The following is a 21619-nucleotide window of genomic DNA, read 5'->3' as shown; positions in this document are numbered from 1 at the left end:
TAGCATCCTTTCCTTCAATTCAAATCGGACTGTGTTGTACTTCGCACCAACCCGGCATTCATGCCTAAGGTGCCAACTGATTTTCACCTCAATGAACCAGTGTTCTTAAAGACTTTCTTCGCTAATCCCCAATCTCCGGCGGAGCAACGTTTGCATTCATTGGTCGTTAAAAGATGCCTTAAATTTTACATCCACAGGACAGCGCCCTTTCGTAGGTCTGATCAACTGTTCGTTGCTTACGGACGCATGCGCAAGGGGCGTGCTGTTACCAAGCCAACTATTGCACGTTGGATTTCCTCCACAATTTCCTTCTGTCATCAGAAGGCTGGCAAGCCTCTTCAATCTACAGTGAGAGCTCATTCCACCAGGGCGATGTCATCCTCTACTGCCCTATTTGCTGGTGTGCCGATTCACCAAATATGTCGAGCAGCCACGTGGTCCAGCAGGCACACTTTCACGAAGCACTACTGCCTTGAGACGATCAACGAAGCTGATACAGCAGTTGGCCAAGCGGTGCTTCGCAATCTTTTTAAATAAGGTGAGCCTCTTTCCTTCCCTCCGCCTGTATGGTCTTTTTTACTATTATCTGTCTGGCAGCTTTATGTCATTCATTGCATTTTCATGCTATGCACTGCTATTTTGTCTTGCGGCCAGCTTTTACTGCTCACTATTCTATTCAAGCATGTGAATCTATGAAAGACACCCCAATACTGGAGAAGAACAATTGTTACTTACCTGTAAACGGTGGTTCTCCAGTATTGGTGTCTTTCATAGATTCACATGCTACCCACCCACCTCCCCTCAGAGGCTCGCTTCTCCTCCTAGAAACTTTTGTCACTCTTGTTCTACGAAAATCTGAGGGCCTGAGCCTCTGAGGAGAAGGTTCTAGAGGGGTGCTTGCGCCTGATTGGCTGTAGTTTAGACTAACATAATGACATGGATATGCTATAAAGGTGTTCTTTTTCTTCTAATGTATTCCTATGTGTTAATGGTAACCTTAGTTCTTATAAGTATTTATGGTTTTGGAATGTATCTAATTATGTTTTTATATACATATGTTATTGGTTTTTATTGCTATTTTATTTACCGTGGGGCTCCCACTTCGACGACGGGGAATATTCAAGCATGTGAATCTATGAAAGACACCAATACTGGAGAACCACCGTTTACAGGTAAGTAACAATTGTTCTTCTTTCTCAAACAACTTGCACTTCATTAGTAGTGGATGACATTTCTGGGTAACAAGAGACAATGTGGTGAAAGTAGACTTACCCTGCTTCCCTCATCATCCTGGTGGGTACCATCTCCCCCGAACCTAAGAGTTGGAGACTCCACACAATAATTGGATGAACTGCACTTTATGGTATACAGTTATTGGAACAACACATAGAAACAGAAAACACTGCAAATCTCGATATACATTGTAGATTTAGGCCAAGGTCCTCTGCATACAGTCTTTGAAGAAATATGTAATGCTCAGATTATGTCTTCCACCTGATCCATCAGTTGATGCGAGTATCTGATGCAAAAATGCAATATAATTCTTATTGTGGTGCCCTGGAGAGGAAAAGGGGTTCATTCCAGATACAGAAGAGATTACTTATAGCAGTGTGGTATTGCTGAATTTGGGGCTTGACTGCTGAGATCCCAGAATATAAATAGCATGATTTTGTAAAGGACCCTCGGTGGCAGATGGGCAGAATAAATGATTAAAGTTCCACCAACACAGTGGCCTTCATAAAAGCAAACAGTTTTATGGTATTTCATAATATGAAGGTAAATTGAGCGCTATCCGGCTCTGCTGATAATGGTTTGACACTTCTGGCCACTTTGACATTAAACAACTATTTCAGCTTTTGCTTAGTAGAAGCACCTACATGGCAAAGCAAGGATATGTAATATATCCAACTACCTTTTGTTGCACTAAAGTACCACTGTTCCAAGATGTAAATAGAATACAATTCTATGAAGGATAATGCTGGTTACAGGTAAGTAAATTATTCATGCTATAACTAGTAGACCTATAGTAAATAACCAGGCTGGTACTGTGCTATAGAAACACCATCTCTATCAAAAGCATTACGTTTCCCTTGTTGATAGCAAAAATGAATTGTTATTTTGTAGAGTCATGGGGGTTACTAGGCCCATTGGAATTATGGGTTTAGTTGGAATACTTGCATTCTGTAGTAAGGGATCTCTGTGTATAGTCATAATCTAGTGAATAGCTCATGAGCATGGACCCCGGAGCAATCAAAAATAATCTCTTAAGTTGTCAAAAAATGCAGACCTGCACAGACACTTAAGAGAGAATTTAAAAACGGATAATTCAGCCTTTATCCACAGGCTACAGTGTCCAGTACTTCAACTAGAAATTCCACCAAAAAAACCACAAACAGCAGAGCCTGTGCAGTTTTTCAGTTCTTTTTTCCGGCTCCTGCTAGCAGGACCCGGGAGCATTGAGCTCTCCCTTTTTTGGGTTTATTACAGAATTTTTGCACTTTTAAGTGTTTAAGTGTTTTCACACAACGTGTTTTGGTGCCCTCTTCCTTTTCTCTATCATCTGAGCACTCTATTTTTATCAAATATGCCTGCATTATTTGATAAATTCCCGGAGTGCTCCAGGAAGAAGGCCAAGTCGGATCCACATGAACTGTGTATCCTGTGTCTCACCTCTTCTCATTTACCTGAGAAGTTTGAGATCTGCCAGACTTTCTCTACCAGGATCCTGAGAGACAGAAGGAAGATCAGGCTCCAAGGACTGGAAGAAAGAAGACTGCAGAGTCAAGGTGGGTCTGGAAAGGCTGGATCTGCCGCCTCTGGGGGGCTCCCCAGCGTCAAGAAGGCCAGAAAGCGTCGCCGTCCTCCGTCGACGTCGATAGCATCGACGACGGCGTCGAGAGGCATGACGGCAGTCTGTTCCCCTTCTCCCCAGGGCTCTGGTTCGAGACGACGTAGAGCGTGGACTGACGAGACCACCGTCGAGGTCGCCGCCGAAGACATCATCATCTTCGTCGTCGTCACCTTCGACGTCGTCGTCGACGTTGAGAAGATTCCAGCCGGCGTCGGCGCTCGCCGGCCTCGGCGCGACTCGAAGGTCAGCGTCGAGAAGGAGGTCACCGACGTCGAAGCGGAGAAGACGTTCTACGTCGAGAAGACGGTCATCAGCGTCGAGACGGCGAAGCCTGTCGTCGAGGCATAGTTCGTCGACATCAAGGTGTTTTTCGACGCCGAGGAGGCGCTCAGCGCATAAGAGGAAGAGATCTGCCTCCAGGAGGCGTTCTGGAGGCAGGAGTCCTTCCAGGTCATCTGGGGCAAGACGGCGACGTCGGTCACCGACAGGGGGCGCTGCCTCTCGATCGCCTACGCCCAGGAAGAAGAAGACGGAGACACCGGGCTCGGTGTACTCTGAGGTGTACTCGCCTCCTAAGCCGAGGTCGCCTAGTCCTCCTCCTCCACTGCCGAAGGAGCCGCTGCCACGCTCTCCTTCGCCTCCTCCTCTTCCGGTTCCTCCACGTGTACCACCACAGTTGCCGCCTCCGGTGCCTCCATGTACACCGCCACTGTTACCTCCTCCTGTGCCGCCACGTGCACCACCAAGGCCTCCAAGGTCGACTTCACTGCCGCACCTTCCAACGCCGCCTAAGGGGGCACCCCGGCCGAGGTCCCCGGTCAGGCCGCCGCCGCAGGTTCCAACACCGGCTGCTCCTCAGGCACCAGCGGAACGCCCAAGGCCTAGAAGACCCAGATCTCGCTCCGGACGGAGAGGGAGATCCAGGAGTCGCTGTCGATCATCGACAAGATCCAGAAGACGCCATAGGAGGGGTCGGTCTCGGTACAGCATGGGATCGTCCAGTGCGACGGACTATTCTCTGACCTTATCTGAATCCCCTCAGATGAGGGTATCCCCGGTGGACGACGTGGTGTCCTTTCAGGAGGTCTTGCTGAGGGGTGCTAACAAGCTGGGCATCAAGCTGACAGTGCCCACGACCTCCGTCATCTTTGAGACTCTTCACAAGAAGCACCTGTCTCGGCCTCTATTGCCCTTGGTTCCAGGGTTAGTGGAACCCGCAATGGAGCTCTTTCTCACTCCGGCAGTGACGAAGGCAGTCCCCTCGAGGCTGCAGAAGAAGTACAAGGCACCTGATACGGACCCGGCTTTCCTCCAGACGGATCCCATTCCGGATTCCGTAATAGTGACGGCGGCGAGTCAGCAGCACGCCACCACTCCATCGTCGAATGTGCCTCCGGACAAGGAGAGTCGCTGGTTGGACTCAGCGGGCAGGAAGGTATGCGGGACGGCTGCTACCTCCATGAAGGCTAAATATTTGGAAAAAGGGGACCCCTATATAATATAGTAGCACTTGCTATACATAGGGAAAAAAACAGAGTTAGGAAAGGTCTATAGCAAAGTGACATACATTGATTAGATAATACAATTTACGGTTTTTTGTAAACAAAAACCTAGAATGAAACAGTATATTAAGTCCACTTGTGTACAGAAACCAATGAGCAAAATAATTTCTGATAGAGCTTTATTGTTTATTGTTGTTGACTATTTTTCTTTTGTTTTCTACTGTTTTTTGTATATATAGTTTTTATAAGTGATTATGTGTTTACATTTTATATAGTCTTGAATTAAAAAATACAAAAGAGAAAATACAAAATCAATAGACATGAAACATATATACAGTGATGAAGGCAAAGCGGTAGACACCACTACGCGTGTTTCGGCTCTTGAGCCTTCCTCAGGTGACCGTCTATTGTTAGAGTTTCAAAGAGTCCAGGACTCACAGTTAGGTGTGGTGTGGATATAAAAGGTCAGTCGGTAAAGGCAGCTTCTTAAGATCTTGAGATGTGGAACGATGTAGTCCTATAGCTTGTCATATGATGTTATGACATCAGAGAAAAGGAGGTGGTAGAACAGTATAGTGGAGGTAGCTTAGATTCAGATCGTTATTTGTGTTGACATTTGTAGAACCTCCACGAGGATAACTTCCAGTGAGTAGATGGTAAGGTGATGAGAGCAATAGTGAAGGAAGCGAGTATTTATCTCCACAAGTTGATAAAATATCCGGAGGCGAGCAATAATGATGTATAATTGTTAGCACGAATATTTTGTATCCACCTAAAGATAAAGTAGAAAGGATGTCCCAGGAGCGGAAGATACTATGGAGGATGATCTGGTCATAGCATTGCCCGTGAGGTTTGATGAAAATAGTGACGCTCCTGGTAGAAAAGGACCGGTAGCAGTACTCGACCGCCAAAAGACCGCACACCGGTATGCTAGAATGCAAGCCCTGACTTTTTATATCCACACCACGCCTAACTGTGAGTCCTGGACTCTTTGAAACTCTAACAATAGACGGTCACCTGAAGAAGGCTCAAGAGCCGAAACGCGCGTAGTGGTGTCTACCGCTTTGCCTTCATCACTGTATATATGTTTCATGTCTATTGATTTTGTATTTTCTCTTTTGTATTTTTTAATTCAACCTCCATGAAGGCTGCCAGTGCATCAGCACTGTTGGGGCGCTATGATCGGGCCCTGTGGGAGTCCCTCCAACAGTTCGCAGACTTCCTCCCTTGGGAGAAGAAGGAGGACTTTATGGAGATCCTGAACGAGGGGTTGCTAATGTCGAATCAGCTCATAAGCACAGCTGCGGACTCGTCGCTCCTGGCAGCCCATGGTTACTGCCATGGTATCAACCAGAGGCGCCACGCTTGGCTTAAATTGACATCTTTAAAGCCCGAAGCCCAGCAGAGGGTGGCCAATCTGCCCTTCTCGGGAGAGACCCTCTTCGGGAAGCACGCTGACGACGAGATGGCCCGCATGAAGGCAGAGGCCGAGACTTTGACAGCGGTGGGCTTGGAGAAGCCCAAGGACCAGAAAAAAAACTACCGCCCGTTCCAAAGACGGTACGGGGCGCAAGGTAGAGGGCGAGGACAGCAGTCTGGACAACAACAACAGCAGCAGTTCCAGAGGAAGCCCTTCCAGAAGCGTCAGAAGGGCAGGGGTGGTCAGCAGTCTGCCACCGCGTCCAAAGGCCCGGCCGGGTCTCAGCCCTGAGCGGTTACTTCCCCGTCATCCGTTACCCACTCCGGTGGGGGGGAAGCGTTCAATATTTTCTGGCATAGTGGAGAAAAATTACTTAGGACAAGTGGGTGCTGAATATTGTTTGCAATGGATACAGTCTAAGGTTCACCCAGCCCGCCTCCAGCAATTCCACCGGTCAGCTCGCAGTTTCTGCTGCGCGAGCTCCAGGCGGAGGCCGATACCCTGTTAAGGAAAGGGGCTATAGAAGACGTCCCTCTGTCTCAAAGGGGAAGAGGTCTGTACTCACGGTTCTTTCTGGTTCGCAAGAAGGACAAGAACGAGTTCAGGCCCATTCTGGATTTGCGACAAGCAAACAAGTGGATTCGCAGAGAGAAATTTCGCATGCTGTCATTGCATCAGATTTACCCTCAGCTGCAACGGGGAGACTGGCTTTGTGCTATAGACCTACAGGATGCGTACTTCCATGTGCCCATTGCACAGAAACACAGGAAGTTCCTGCGATTCCAAGTCGGCTCCAATAATTATCAGGACACAGTACTGCCATTCGGGCTGAAGTCTGCGTCCAGGACGTTTTCGAAGTGTATGGCAGTGGTAGCTGCACACCTGAGGAAGAACAAGGTGTTTGTCTACCCGTACCTGGACGATTGGTTGATCAAGGCCTCCTCCTTCTCGGAAGCTCAAGCGCACTTCCGGAGGACGAGCGTTCTTTTGAACAAACTGGGGTTGCACATCAACATGTCCAAGTCTGTCCCGACTCCGGTCCAGTGCATTCAGTACTTGGGAGCCTCCATCAACACGCTGTCGGCAAGCGTGTCTCCTTCGGAGGAAAGACTATTATCACTCCTTCTAAAGGCTCAGGCTCTTATGACCGTTCCATCTACAACAGTGAGGACGGTGTGTTCGAGGCATGTGGGCTGCTGAATTCACATCTGTGCATAGATCGCCGCCTAGTGTTGGGTCCGGATGATTGCACATTGTTGTCCTGGAAGAGTCTTCGAAGTATCACAAGATAGGTGGCTCCTCCTCTGGACTACAGTGCGCTTGGGCATCCCCTCCATCCTCAGATTGTTTTTTTCCGCCATTGGGTTCGTATGTTACTATCTTAGCTCAAGTTAGGAAAACTTTCTACAAAGCCAAAAGGCTTTCGACAGCGTCGGTATAGTTTCGTTCGGTACCAATAACTTTGCTCGGAAGGACATTGAGGAATCTGCAGGTTTTCTTTCCATATTGAACCGATCTTCGACCTACGATGGAAAGCAGCCCATTCAAACGGTGTCCACTTTGCAATGCAAAATACCCGCACACCGATGTCCACCCGGTGTGCAACAAGTGCCTGTCCCCGGATCACAATGAGGCCAACTGTATGGCCTGTGCCCGGTTCAGGTCGAAGAAAACTCTTCGGATTCGTCGCGCGGCTCGATTGGAGTCGCAGAAATCAGCGCCCAAGCCAGTAAACATCGTCAGGACCGAAGACGAGGAGGTCGTTGATCTAGAGGATCAGGGTGAACACTCTGATCCTGTTTCGAGCCATGACTCCGAGTATGACGCCGAAGATGAGGAAGTATTAGAAGAGGAAGAAAACGTAGTCGATGAGGTAGGAGACGACGCAGAGGCCCTTGGGGCCGTAGAAGATAGCTCAGGCGAGCAGCTAGGCCTCACCGTCGGTACGGGAGTCCGAGATAAAGCACTCCATAAGGCTCAGGTCAAGGGATCGCCACAAGGCCTTACCCAAGATCTACAGACTCGTTCTATAGCCCCGCATAAAGGCCTGGCTACAGACACATATAAAGAGCCATCGGTATCTAAAATGCCATCGGTCGATCCAAAGAAATCGAAACCAAAAGCTTCACTACCAAAACCGAAAGTGCAGCTAACTCTGGTCGGTTCCAAGGCCTCAAACCCCTCGGAGCCGAAGAAACAAAAAAAGGACGTCGATACCGACAAATTCAAAAAGGTCATCGAGCCGAAGATTGGGGCGGCAAAGACCAAAGTCAAGGCTGTCGAACCAGCGAAGTTGGCGCCAAAGAAAGTCGGCACAGACAACGTGCTCGACCCGAAAGAGGGGGTCGATCCTCAGTCGACGCCTGCGGCCAAATCAAAGACCGGCTCCAGGGACCCTGTAGAGTCGACGCAACTGACCCCATTCGTGTCCAAAGAGGTGTCAGAATCACTCCAACGCATCAGGGAAAAGGCTACAACGGTCGGACCGAAAAAGGCCCCAACCCCGAAGTTGGTCGGAAGCGTTCAAACCACTCCGACACCAATCAAGTTTGTGTTGCCACCGATGGTAAGACCGAAGATGTTCGAACCAAAACAGGGTATCAGAGCCAATAAAGTAGTGTCAATAGGACTACAGGCTGCAGAAGAGCCTGAAGAACAAGAGTCGAGGCAGTTCATCGACTCAGACACTGGTAGACTATCCTTGTATAAGAGGAAAATAATACCTGAAACACACATGTAGTCATATAGGATTCCACTAAAGAAGAAAAGGGATTCAACCACGTCGCCAGCTCTTGTGGAACCTCTGCAGTCCTATGGACAAGAACCTCACTCTTTTTCACCCACATACTCTGATGTGAATGCAGGGGATGAAGAAGTGGATGACACTTATCATGTGGACACTGATCCCGATGATCAAACCCAACCATGGGCGGACCCTGCTGACCCAAAAGATCCGCAAAATGCCCCTGACACTCATGCATGCAATGTAAAGACATCTCCTACCGAGGACACTACTGCCTTTAACGCCCTTATTGAAAGAGCGGCAGGTAACCATGATGTACAACTACATGCTGACCCGGTTGAAGAAGATTTTTTGTTCGACACCTTTTCCACTTCGGAAAGAACCGTCAAGACTCTGCCCATGCTCAAAGGGGTCCTTAAGCATGCTGGTGACATTTTTAAAGAGAACACAAGGTCAAGGGTATTAAACCCTAGAATTGAAAAAAAATATAGACCGGCACCTGTGGACCCTACTTATATAAAAGGACAGTTACCATTGGACTCATTAGTTGTTTCTAATCCACGAAAGAGGGCGAACTCCCAAACTACAGGTGACGCTCCCCCTCCTGACAAGGAGTCAAAAGTACTGGAAACTTCAGGAAAAAGAGTGGCAGCGCAGGCAGCTAACATCTGGCGCATTGCCAACACTCAGGCACTCTTAGCCAGATATGACAGGTCTCATTACGATACCCTTGAGACACTGTTGCAACACCTACCAGATCAGTACAAGGAGGGAGCAGAGCTACTAATCCAGGAAGGCAAGCTTATCACTAATGCTTCCATTAAGTGCTCGCTAGACGCAGCTGACACTGCAGCCAGGGCCATTAACACTAGCGTCATGCTAAGACGACATGCCTGGTTGAGAATCTCTGGATTCAAACCAGAAATACAGACTACTATCCTCAATCAGCCGGTTAACCCAGACTACTTATTTGGACCTGAGGTTGACACCACCCTTGAGAAGATTAAAAAAGACAACGAGACTGCAAAGTCTATGGGGGCTCTGCAGTCGCAGCAGTTTCGGGGTGGCTCTTTTCGTCGCTCCAATACTAGAGGACCTTCAAGAGGCCAAAACACACAGCAAACACAATATAATAAAGGAGGTACACAAACGACCTACAATAAACAGAACAGGGGTGGAAACAACATCAAAGGCAGAGGAAGAGGAAACAACAATTCCAGATCCTCTGCCAATAACAAACAGTGACGCCCTGTCACTGCCCCCGACCATATAACACCTGTCGGGGGGAGACTCCAACAGTTCCTGCCGGTCTGGAAATCCATCACCACGGACAGGTGGGTAAGAGACATTGATTTTTACTGGGTAGGAGTATTCTGCATCATTCAGAAACTCTGTCCATCACCTTTTCCAGAATTGATTTTATCCACACTAAGTGTGAGAGGGTATACTCAGACGTGAGTCCCTAGCTCATTGCACCATCAGGATTCAAGCAAGCCGGGCCGATGACGGCTGAAATGCCAGAAACCGGTCCCCGGTAGCTTGTCTCCTTTCTGGAGAAGAATTGGCTTGGTAGTTTGGTCTGCCCTGTTCCCATCATGCACTGGGGCAGGAACAGACTAATTTGCATGTAGCCAGGTTCTGATCTGGGATGGTGCAGTGAGCTAAAAAACGGTGATGGATCAAGCCCTGATCTCTTGACTGGGTAGGAGTATTCTGCATCATTCAGAAACTCTGTCCATCACCTTTTCCAGAATTGATTTTATCCACACTAAGTGTGAGAGGGTATACTCAGACGTGAGTCCCTAGCTCATTGCACCATCAGGATTCAAGCAAGCCGGGCCGATGACGGCTGAAATGCCAGAAACCGGTCCCCGGTAGCTTGTCTCCTTTCTGGAGAAGAATTGGCTTGGTAGTTTGGTCTGCCCTGTTCCCATCATGCACTGGGGCAGGAACAGACTAATTTGCATGTAGCCAGGTTCTGATCTGGGATGGTGCAGTGAGCTAAAAAACGGTGATGGATCAAGCCCTGATCTCTTGACTGGGTAGGAGTATTCTGCATCATTCAGAAACTCTGTCCATCACCTTTTCCAGAATTGATTTTATCCACACTAAGTGTGAGAGGGTATACTCAGACGTGAGTCCCTAGCTCATTGCACCATCAGGATTCAAGCAAGCCGGGCCGATGACGGCTGAAATGCCAGAAACCGGTCCCCGGTAGCTTGTCTCCTTTCTGGAGAAGAATTGGCTTGGTAGTTTGGTCTGCCCTGTTCCCATCATGCACTGGGGCAGGAACAGACTAATTTGCATGTAGCCAGGTTCTGATCTGGGATGGTGCAGTGAGCTAAAAAACGGTGATGGATCAAGCCCTGATCTCTTGACTGGGTAGGAGTATTCTGCATCCTTCAGAAACTCTGTCCATCACCTTTTCCAGAATTGATTTTATCCACACTAAGTGTGAGAGGGTATACTCAGACGTGAGTCCCTAGCTCATTGCACCATCAGGATTCAAGCAAGCCGGGCCGATGACGGCTGAAATGCCAGAAACCGGTCCCCGGTAGCTTGTCTCCTTTCTGGAGAAGAATTGGCTTGGTAGTTTGGTCTGCCCTGTTCCCATCATGCACTGGGGCAGGAACAGACTAATTTGCATGTAGCCAGGTTCTGATCTGGGATGGTGCAGTGAGCTAAAAAACGGTGATGGATCAAGCCCTGATCTCTTGACTGGGTAGGAGTATTCTGCATCATTCAGAAACTCTGTCCATCACCTTTTCCAGAATTGATTTTATCCACACTAAGTGTGAGAGGGTATACTCAGACGTGAGTCCCTAGCTCATTGCACCATCAGGATTCAAGCAAGCCGGGCCGATGACGGCTGAAATGCCAGAAACCGGTCCCCGGTAGCTTGTCTCCTTTCTGGAGAAGAATTGGCTTGGTAGTTTGGTCTGCCCTGTTCCCATCATGCACTGGGGCAGGAACAGACTAATTTGCATGTAGCCAGGTTCTGATCTGGGATGGTGCAGTGAGCTAAAAAACGGTGATGGATCAAGCCCTGATCTCTCGACTGGGTAGGAGTATTCTGCATCATTCAGAAACTCTGTCCATCACCTTTTCCAGAATTGATTTTATCCACACTAAGTGTGAGAGGGTATACTCAGACGTGAGTCCCTAGCTCATTGCACCATCAGGATTCAAGCAAGCCGGGCCGATGACGGCTGAAATGCCAGAAACCGGTCCCCGGTAGCTTGTCTCCTTTCTGGAGAAGAATTGGCTTGGTAGTTTGGTCTGCCCTGTTCCCATCATGCACTGGGGCAGGAACAGACTAATTTGCATGTAGCCAGGTTCTGATCTGGGATGGTGCAGTGAGCTAAAAAACGGTGATGGATCAAGCCCTGATCTCTTGACTGGGTAGGAGTATTCTGCATCATTCAGAAACTCTGTCCATCACCTTTTCCAGAATTGATTTTATCCACACTAAGTGTGAGAGGGTATACTCAGACGTGAGTCCCTAGCTCATTGCACCATCAGGATTCAAGCAAGCCGGGCCGATGACGGCTGAAATGCCAGAAACCGGTCCCCGGTAGCTTGTCTCCTTTCTGGAGAAGAATTGGCTTGGTAGTTTGGTCTGCCCTGTTCCCATCATGCACTGGGGCAGGAACAGACTAATTTGCATGTAGCCAGGTTCTGATCTGGGATGGTGCAGTGAGCTAAAAAACGGTGATGGATCAAGCCCTGATCTCTTGACTGGGTAGGAGTATTCTGCATCATTCAGAAACTCTGTCCATCACCTTTTCCAGAATTGATTTTATCCACACTAAGTGTGAGAGGGTATACTCAGACGTGAGTCCCTAGCTCATTGCACCATCAGGATTCAAGCAAGCCGGGCCGATGACGGCTGAAATGCCAGAAACCGGTCCCCGGTAGCTTGTCTCCTTTCTGGAGAAGAATTGGCTTGGTAGTTTGGTCTGCCCTGTTCCCATCATGCACTGGGGCAGGAACAGACTAATTTGCATGTAGCCAGGTTCTGATCTGGGATGGTGCAGTGAGCTAAAAAACGGTGATGGATCAAGCCCTGATCTCTTGACTGGGTAGGAGTATTCTGCATCATTCAGAAACTCTGTCCATCACCTTTTCCAGAATTGGGTAAGAGACATTGTCCAGTACGGGTACTGTCTAGAGTTGATATCCACTCCACCCAACATACCACCAAGACACCGTCCTATGTCCGCAGAGCACTTACACTTATTGCAGCAGGAGGTCGTCAGCATGCTGCAAAAAGGGGCCATAGAGCTCGTGCCTGTAGAAGACCAAGGCTCAGGGGTGTACTCTCTGTATTTCTTAATACCCAAAAAGGACGGGTCTCTCAGACCCATACTGGACCTCAGGCCTCTAAACAGCTACATTCTGTTGGAGCATTTTCATATGCTCACTTTACAGCAGGTTCTACCGTTACTCAGTCAGGGAGACTTCCTCGCAACACTAGATCTAAAAGATGCGTATTTCCATATACCCATACACCCATCACACAGACAGTATCTCAGGTTCACTATTCAAAATCAACATTATCAGTTCAAAGTCCTCCCTTTCGGAGTAACGACGGCACCCAGGGTGTTCACAAAGGGCCTGGCAACAGTGGCAGCACACCTAAGGAGACAGCACATACATATCTACCCTTATCTGGACGATTAACTTATTCAAGCAAAGACGCCCCAGCAGTGTGCCAGCCACATGTCCCGCATCATTCAACTCCTTCACAATCTGGGATTCTCGCGGAATTATCCAAAGTCACATCTTCAGCCCGCCCACGTACGACAGTACCTGGGCGCGACAATAAACACTCTGGCAGCCAAAGCTCAGCCAAATTCAGTGAGGATACACAGCATGCAATTGCTGATACAAAAATTCAGACCCCAACACTCGCTTCCGGCAAGAGTGTTCATGCAGTTGATAGGCATGATGGCCTCCTGCATCTTCATAGTCCCGCACGCGAGACTGCATATGCGCCCGCTTCAGGAGTGCTTGGCACATCAGAGGAATCCGGCTCAAGGACAGTTAAAAGACCTAGTGTTGGTGAGCGGTCGGGCATACAACTCTCTGCATTGGTGGAACCCACAAAACCTTTGCAAGGGCCGACCGTTCCAGGAGCCTGTGCCACAGATTATACAGACGATGGACGCATCTCTCCAGGGATGGGGAGCTCATGTACTCCACTATATAGTGCAGGGACTATGGACAGCACAGCAAAAGAAGATGCACATCAACCTTCTAGAATTAATGGCAATCTTCATGGCAATGAAAGCTTTCAAAGTACATTTGTGCAACAAGGTCGTGTTGATCCGGACGGACAACATGACTGCCATGTACTACATACAAAAGCAGGGAGGTACACACTCTCCTCAGTTGTCTCATCTGGCTCAGAGCATGTGGAAATGTCCCATTCAGAGGAACATCTTCCTCATGGCGGAACACCTCCCGGGCAAAGACAACCAGATGGCAGATCTGCTCAGCAGGCACAGCCACCAGATGCACGAGTGGGAGATACACCCATCAGTACTCCAACCGTACTTCCAACAGTGGGGTCATCCACAGGTAGACCTATTCGCCACAAGGGAAAACGCAAAATGCCAAAGCTTCGCCGCCAGGTTCCCACATCCGCAGTCACAGGCCAATGCGATATGGATGAACTGGTCAGGCAAATTTGCGTACGCTTTTCCCCCAGCACCTCTAATACCGCTAGTGGCACGCAAACGGAGGCAACACTCGATGACACTCAACCTGGTTGCTCCAATGTGGGCACGCCAACCATGGTACACCACGTTTCTAGAACTCTCCGTGGTACCGCATCAAAGGCTGCACCTCACACCCAGGCTTTTGACCCAGAGCCATGGCGACATTCAGCATCCAGATCCGCAACAGCTCAACCTGGCGATCTGGCTCCTGAAGTCTTAGAATTTGGCTACCTCAACTTGCCGCCAGAATGTATGAATATCATCAAGGAGGCAAGACGGCCCACAACCAGAGCATGCTATGCGGCTAAATGGAAAAGGTTTGTCATATATTGTAACAACAATGACATTAACCTACTGGATGCATCTATTCAAAACATTATCTGTTATTTGTTGCACTTATACAGATGTAATCTGGCGTACAGTTCCATTCGTATACATTTATCCGCAATAGCAGCTTACCTTCAGAACAGGCAGCACCTCTCACTATTCAGAGTGCCTGCCATTAAAGCTTTTCTGGAGGGACTCAAAAGAGTGATCCCTCCCAGACACCCACCTTCACCAGTCTGGAACCTGAATGTGGTCCTCACCAGACTGATGGGACCACCTTTTGAACCTCTGCACTCTTGTGAGATTCAATTTCTGACCTGGAAAGTTGCTTTCCTAGTAGCCATTACCTAACTGAGAAGAGTTAGTGAACCCCAGGCACTAACCATTCAAGAGCCATTCATACAGGTCCACGCAAATAGAGTTGTACTACTCACCAACCCTACATTCATGCCTAAGGTGATTTCGCAGTTCCACATGAACCAAACCATAGAACTGCCAGTTTTCTTTCCTAATCCTGAAAATGTCGCAGAGAGATCCTTACACACATTAGATGTCAAGAGAGCTCTTATGTACTATATAGACAGAACAAAGGATTTCAGGAAAACAAAACCGCTTTTGTTGCCTTTTCTCCACAGCACAAAGGCAACCCCATTTCCAAAGCAGGGATAGCCAGGTGGATCGTTAAGTGTATACATATTTGCTATGCTAAGGCTCAACGCACACTAACCATTCCTCCAAGAGCACACTCCACACGTAAGTTAGGAGCGTCCATGGCTTTCCTGGGAAATATCCCTTTAGAAGAGATATGTAAGGCAGCCACATGGTCCACCACATATACATTTACGAAACACTACTGCGTAGATGTACATTCAAAACAGCAGGCAGCTGTAGGACAGGCTGTTCTCAAAACTCTTTTTCAGACTGCTGCAGCTGGCAAGGCCACCCGCCGCTAACAGGAGGGACTGCTATGTAATCTATGCACAGATATGAATTCAGCAGCCCACATGCCTCGAACCGAATATGCTACTTACCAGTATGCATCTGTTCTTGGCATGTAGGGCTGCTGACATTCATATCGCCCGGCGCCTGTAGCAGCTGTAGCATTCAGAATTACTATATAGCATGGACATCACTCACTGTATTACGCTCCATCTCTGCCACAATGGCGAAAAACAATCTGAGGATGGAGGGGATGCCCATGCGCACTGTAGTCCAGAGGAGGAGCCACCTATCTCGTGATACTTCGAAGACTCTTCCAGGACAACAATGTGCAATCATCCGGACCCAACACTAGGCGGCGATCTATGCACAGATATGAATGTCAGCAGCCCTACATGCCAAGAACAGATGCATACTGGTAAGTAGCATATTCGCTTCTCTACTGGGGTCGATGGCCTCCTGTATCTTCCTCACGCCACACGCAGGGCTTCACATGAGACCGCTGCAGGAGTGTCTGGAGGATCAGTGGGACTAGAGGAGAGGCAACTGGGACAACAAGATACGACTGTCTCTGCATGCTCTACAGTCTCTGAAATGGTGGTGTTCAGCGGAGAATCTCCTCAAGGGGGTTCCCTTCCACAAGGACATTCCCACTCAGACTATCGTCACGGATGCTTCTCTCCGCGGCTGGGGGGCGCATTCCGGAGTCTTACAGATACAAGGAACGTGGTCCCCGACGGAGTTCACGTATCATATCAATTTCCTGGAACTCAGAGCTATTCACTTGGCACTGAAGGCCTTTCTTCCGTCCTTCCAGACCAACTCTCTGCTTGTACAGATGGACAATACGACCACGATGTATTACCTCAACAAGCAGGGGGGTTCGAGATTGCACACCCTGTCGCAGGAGGCGCAGGCGATCCGGGACTGACTGCTAGCCAGAGGACTGACTATAACGGCTACCCATCTGCCAGGTGTGCAGAATGTTTAGGCGGACGCACTAAGCAGACTGATTCAGGAAAACCACGAATGGGTCATAAACGACGAAGTACTAGGAGAAGTCTTCGCAAGGTGGGGGACTCCAGACGTAGATCTGTTCGCCACAGTCGAAAACAGCAAGTGCTGAGACTTGGCATCCAGGTACTATCAGCAGTGGACGCTGGGGAATGCGCAATGGATCAACTGGTCGAACAGCTTTCTGTACGATTTTCCACCCATTCCCCTGATTCCGGCGGTGCTCATCAAGCTGTCCCAGTCCAGGGCACGGATGATCCTGATTGCCCCGGAATGGCCCAGGCAGTGGTGGTTCACGGACCTGCTTCACCGGTCTCTCCTTCCTCACATACGGCTGTCGTGCCGGACGGACCTTCTCGCGGAGTTCGGGGGGCAGATGGTGCCCCCCGAACTCCTCTTGTCTTTGAGTTTGGCGGCATGGCTCCTGAGATAGTGCAATATGGCCATTTGAATCTTCCTGAAGATTATATGGACATACTGAATGAGGCTAAGCGTCCTTCCACTAGGACTTCTTATGCTTACAAGTGGAAGAGATTCTGCATCTGGTGCAAGTCCAAGAACTATGATCCAATGACATGTAAGGAAGATGTCATCCTCCCATATCTGTTAAAATTTGGCGCAGTCTGGCCTTAATTTTCATTCCATTAAGGTTCATCTTGCTGCGTTGACTGCCTACAGGAAATGCCCTTCACAGACCTCCTTCTTCCAGATCCCTGTGATCAAGGATTTTTTGGAAGGCTTGAAGAAAGTGTTCCCTCCTGTACGGCTTCCTTCGCCTTCATGGGAATTGAATATGGTGCTGTCCAGATTGATGAAGGAGTCTTTTGAACCGATTCATAAGGCTTCGTTGCAGCACCTGTCCTGGAAGGCGGCGTTCCTCGTGGCCATTACATCGGCACGCAGGGTGAGTGAAATTCAGGAGTTGTGTTGCCAAGAACCTTATACTGTATTTCATGCTGCTAAGGTTGTTATGCGTACTCACCCTAAATTTCTTCCAAAGTTTATCTCTGATTTCCATGTTAACCAGACCATAACTTTACCTACGTTTTTTCAGAATCCTTCATCACCAGCGGAAAGGTCTCTACATTCCCTGGATGTTAGGAGGGTGTTGAAATTTTATCTGGATAAAACCAAAGATATTCGTAGGTCAGACCAATTGTTTATCAATTCTGGATCAGTCAGGACCGGTCTGGCTACCTCTAAACCGTCCATTTCGAGGTGGATTGTGTCCTGTATACAATTGTGTTACCAGAAAGCTAATAAGACCTTAGGGGGTAAACCTAAGGCTCATTCCATCAGGGGCAAAGCTGCCACGACTGCTTTGCTACGTAATGTTCCCATTGCAGAAATCCGCAAGGCGGCCATTTGGAAGTCGGTCCATACCTTTGCCCATCATTACTGTTTGGACACTGATGCCAGGGCAGATGCTCTGGTTGGGCAGTCTTCGCACAGTAGTGGTGTTATTTCTCTTATTCTCCACCGCCGCTTTGGTGCGGGATGGGCTTGCCATTCTAGTCACTAGATTATGACTATACACAAAGATCCCCTGCTACCGAAGGATTAGTTTCTGTCCTGTAACTCCAGTTCTGTAGTTGGGGTATCTCTGTTATAGTCCTAAGCGCCCGCCCTCCTCCCCGGTGGAGAAAGATACTCATTTAAGGAATGCTACAGGTCTGGCGTGTTACGCCTTCAAAAAGAACTGAAAGTAAAAGGGACCTGCTGTGCATTCTGGGATACTGAGAGAGTTCTGGAAAGTTTTCTTAAAGGCACAGTATCCCTGTCTGAGCCACATAATGGCAGCCTATGGGGCTTGTCTGTCCACCCCTTCATCTCTATCATTCTAGAGGCTTTTGTGAGAAAAGGGAAGTTTTCTCTGTGAGGAAAAACTGGACAGGCTGTGATGTTTGTGTTTTTTTTGGTGGAATTTCTAGTTGAAGTACTGGACAGTGTAGCCTGTGGATATAGGCTGCATTATCAGTCTTTAAATTCTCTCTTAAGTGTCTGTGCAGGTCTGCATTTTTTGACAATTTAAGAGATTATTTTTGATTGCTCCGGGGTCCACGCTCATGAGCGGGACTATTCACTAAATTATGACTATAACCGAGATAACCCTACTACAGAACTGGAGTTACAGGACAGAAACTACTCCTTCATTGGTATTCCACCTGGAGTTTTCACCTGCTGCCAGCCAGTGAAGTGTCTGGGTGAAATACCAGGGGAAACCATGCAGAAATCACACAGTAAATTAGATTTCTATAAGCTGTTTCCCAAAGTTGCATTATCTCGGTTATCCCCCCCCCCCCACTTACAGGGGCCGTGGTAACTGTAAATGCAAGGGAGGAAATAATGGGTATTTTTACAGGCCATCTGTAATGAGGAACTCGGTAGCCATTTCTCAGCGATAAATGAGCTCAAGTATTGACATAAAGTAACTTCCTTTGAAGGTCTTGTAGTAGAAGTCTCTTGCAGTTTAGGTTGTGGCCTTTACCATATACATAGACAGCTTTTAATCGGGTCGGTTTGGCTAGTTAAGAGCATGTCAACACATATTAAGCAAATTTTGAAAGTTTGGCTTTGGTACCGGTGGTTTACTTGGCATCATAATGTCTTTTATTATTATTATTATTATACAAATCCATAATTTATTCAATGCTGAACGCAAGTATTATCTTCTAGGGATGGAGAAGGGAGAAGTCCGTCCTGGTATGAGCATGCTGTGTATTGTCAGCTACTACAAAGCATGGTTAAAGCAAATTCTATTTACGTTTGTGTTGTGCATTAGCACCTGGCATCAGCAACCAGGTCTATATGAGTAGAACAATAGTAATGTTTGCCTGGGAGCTATCAGATTTGTATTCCCTGCAAGAAAACTCCAGGCTATGATGGTCACTGCGATGAGCACAGGTGGAGTGAGGAAAAGGGAAGCATCAATGTAACAATACTTGTTAACACCTGTCACAGGGATCCCCTACCAGCAAGCGGAGAAGCCCTTTGCTGCAGCCAATTATCGAGGGCGAAACAGCTTCCTTCTACAAGGATATAAAGGTGAACACCTCCTGCTACTAACTTTCTGCTGAATCCGTCTCAATCCTTCGCCAGCCAATGAAATAGAGCACATTCCTCTTCTTAGTTTGTTGATTATTTGCAGTGGCACCTGAAAATCAGTAGTTGCTTTTGAGCAAAGCTATTATGAACTATACCCTCCTCCTAAATCCTCTCGTCGCAGATTAGCATAAAATACTGCCTTTGCTTTGTGCTCTTTAGCATCTCACTACGCATAAGTGTGCGCACTTCTTGCTTTTTTCTTGGGTATTTCTTGCATTTTCATATCTGCAAAGTTTGTGATATCTGCAGAATTAACATGAAGCTTTGCTGCTTCCCATGAATGTAAGCCATGGTGAATGCTTCATTTTCATTTGTATTTTACACTAAGCTTGTGCATTGTTCTATGTGCCTATTGCATTACATTTTCCATTTTGTTCGGGGGCACTGAAACATGGCCAGATGAACAGTGGTGAATATTGCAATCATTGCAAAGGACACCTTTTGGGAAATTGTGAATTGTTGATTAAGATTTATTGCAGTGTAATTGAAAAATTGTTATATATAAAAATAATTGTCTCATCCAAGTCGTGTCTCTACATGTTTAGTCACAGAGCCACATAGCAGCTTTTTACCTTTTAGCTTTCCAGGATCTACTTTTAAAATAAAGCTGTAGCAGACACCTTACTCTGTAGGGTACACCTTCACTGGTATTCTCTGATCATTCTCACCAGTACGGTGTTACTTAGCAAGTGTTGTAGTAGAGGGCAACAATTGGCTTCCACTTCCAAAAGTCTCCGTTCTAGGTAAATACTCCTTAAATAGCAAGCTCCAAATACAACTTTCTAGGTAAGGCCCCCTTAATATAGATAATAGCTTTGACTCAAATTGTTTTATTAATTCTAAGGCACCTGTTTCGGTATAAAATTGGTACAAAATGATGATATACAACATGACAAAGGTACATATAATAAAATCACCTTTAAATCTGTCTTTGCTCTGGTTGAAGTAATAACAAAAATGCAGTTTTGAGCTTGGAATGTTTTCGTTTTGTATGGTTTTACAGTGCCAGGTTTGTTGGGGCAGGAATGTCTCCTCCATGGTAAGCAGCATGTACCTGTGTTCTTAGGGCCCAACTGAATGTAAAACTGGTACCCTAACTTTTATTTTGGCCAAGGAGTCACACTAACATAGCATGTGCATAGAGGCCTTGGTCTGTGCCTGGTAATGCTAAACCCAGAGACTGTTCTGTGACCTGGAGGAGCAAGCATGTCCTCACAGTGAGCATTGGACTGCTATTCATTTCCTGTAGGCTTTACATAAAGTGGTGGCGACAGCGTACATTGTTCTTTAAATCTATAGTGTGACTAGTAAGTTTTTCCTGTGTTGAGGAGAGGTGTGTCTACCAGCTCCTAAAACAGTTCTGCTGTTGTGTGAAAACAAGAACCTTTCCCTGTTATCTAGTGTACATGTATAAGTAGAGAGAGTTTAGTACATGTATGGTAGTAGGACTCTTATGTGGGGTGGGAGTTTATAGTGCTGGAGCTGGTGAAATCCAATTTGGCACAAGATAGAACATGAAGACCGCTTCCTCCAGGCAGTGGAAGTGTATTGCTTGCATTCCTATAGCTGGAGAGTGGAGACCCAGAGACTGAAGGAAGGGAGAATGGACACCATATTGTCTTAGAAATTCAATGAGGAATGTGTTAGCAAAGGACTGCTGATTAGTTCTTCCTGAGCACTGCCATTTGGTAGATGATTGGGGTGGTGGAACTGAAGTTTCTGTTGTTCAAGGTGAAGACGTTTCTAGGAAAAAAATGCCCTTTGTCTGTCCCTGATTACTTCAAGAAGTCTAATGACAGGCAGTTGCAGATATCTCACAGTTCAAGCCCCCCTTTTTTGATACTTGTGGTTGGAGACAGACACATTGCTAGCTGCTGAGACCCATCACTTTGCACACAGGCTGTTTCTGCATGGCAACCTGGTAGGCATTGACATTTGGTAGAGAATCAACCCAATCCGATTCTGAAACCTTTTGCAGTAGATTCACATCCATGG

General features: G+C 47.5%; 1 protein-coding gene across 1 annotated transcript in view; it reads left to right on the top strand.

The window, feature by feature from the left end:
* The window catches only part of FAM13A (family with sequence similarity 13 member A), a 1072469-nt gene that overhangs the window by 1007699 nt on the left and 43151 nt on the right, over positions 1–21619 (top strand). Inside the window, exon 23 of the mRNA XM_086961617.1 lies at positions 19481–19564. Coding sequence (XP_086817743.1) covers positions 19481–19564 — 84 coding nt within the window. The remainder of the gene's footprint in view (positions 1–19480; positions 19565–21619) is intronic.

Source organism: Lissotriton vulgaris, chromosome 3_1 (genome assembly GCF_964263255.1).
Source record: "Lissotriton vulgaris chromosome 3_1, aLisVul1.2, whole genome shotgun sequence".
Classification (NCBI taxonomy): Eukaryota; Metazoa; Chordata; class Amphibia; order Caudata; family Salamandridae; genus Lissotriton; species Lissotriton vulgaris.
Note: the sequence above shows the minus strand (reverse complement) of the source record. Positions and strands in the feature narration are given on the sequence as shown.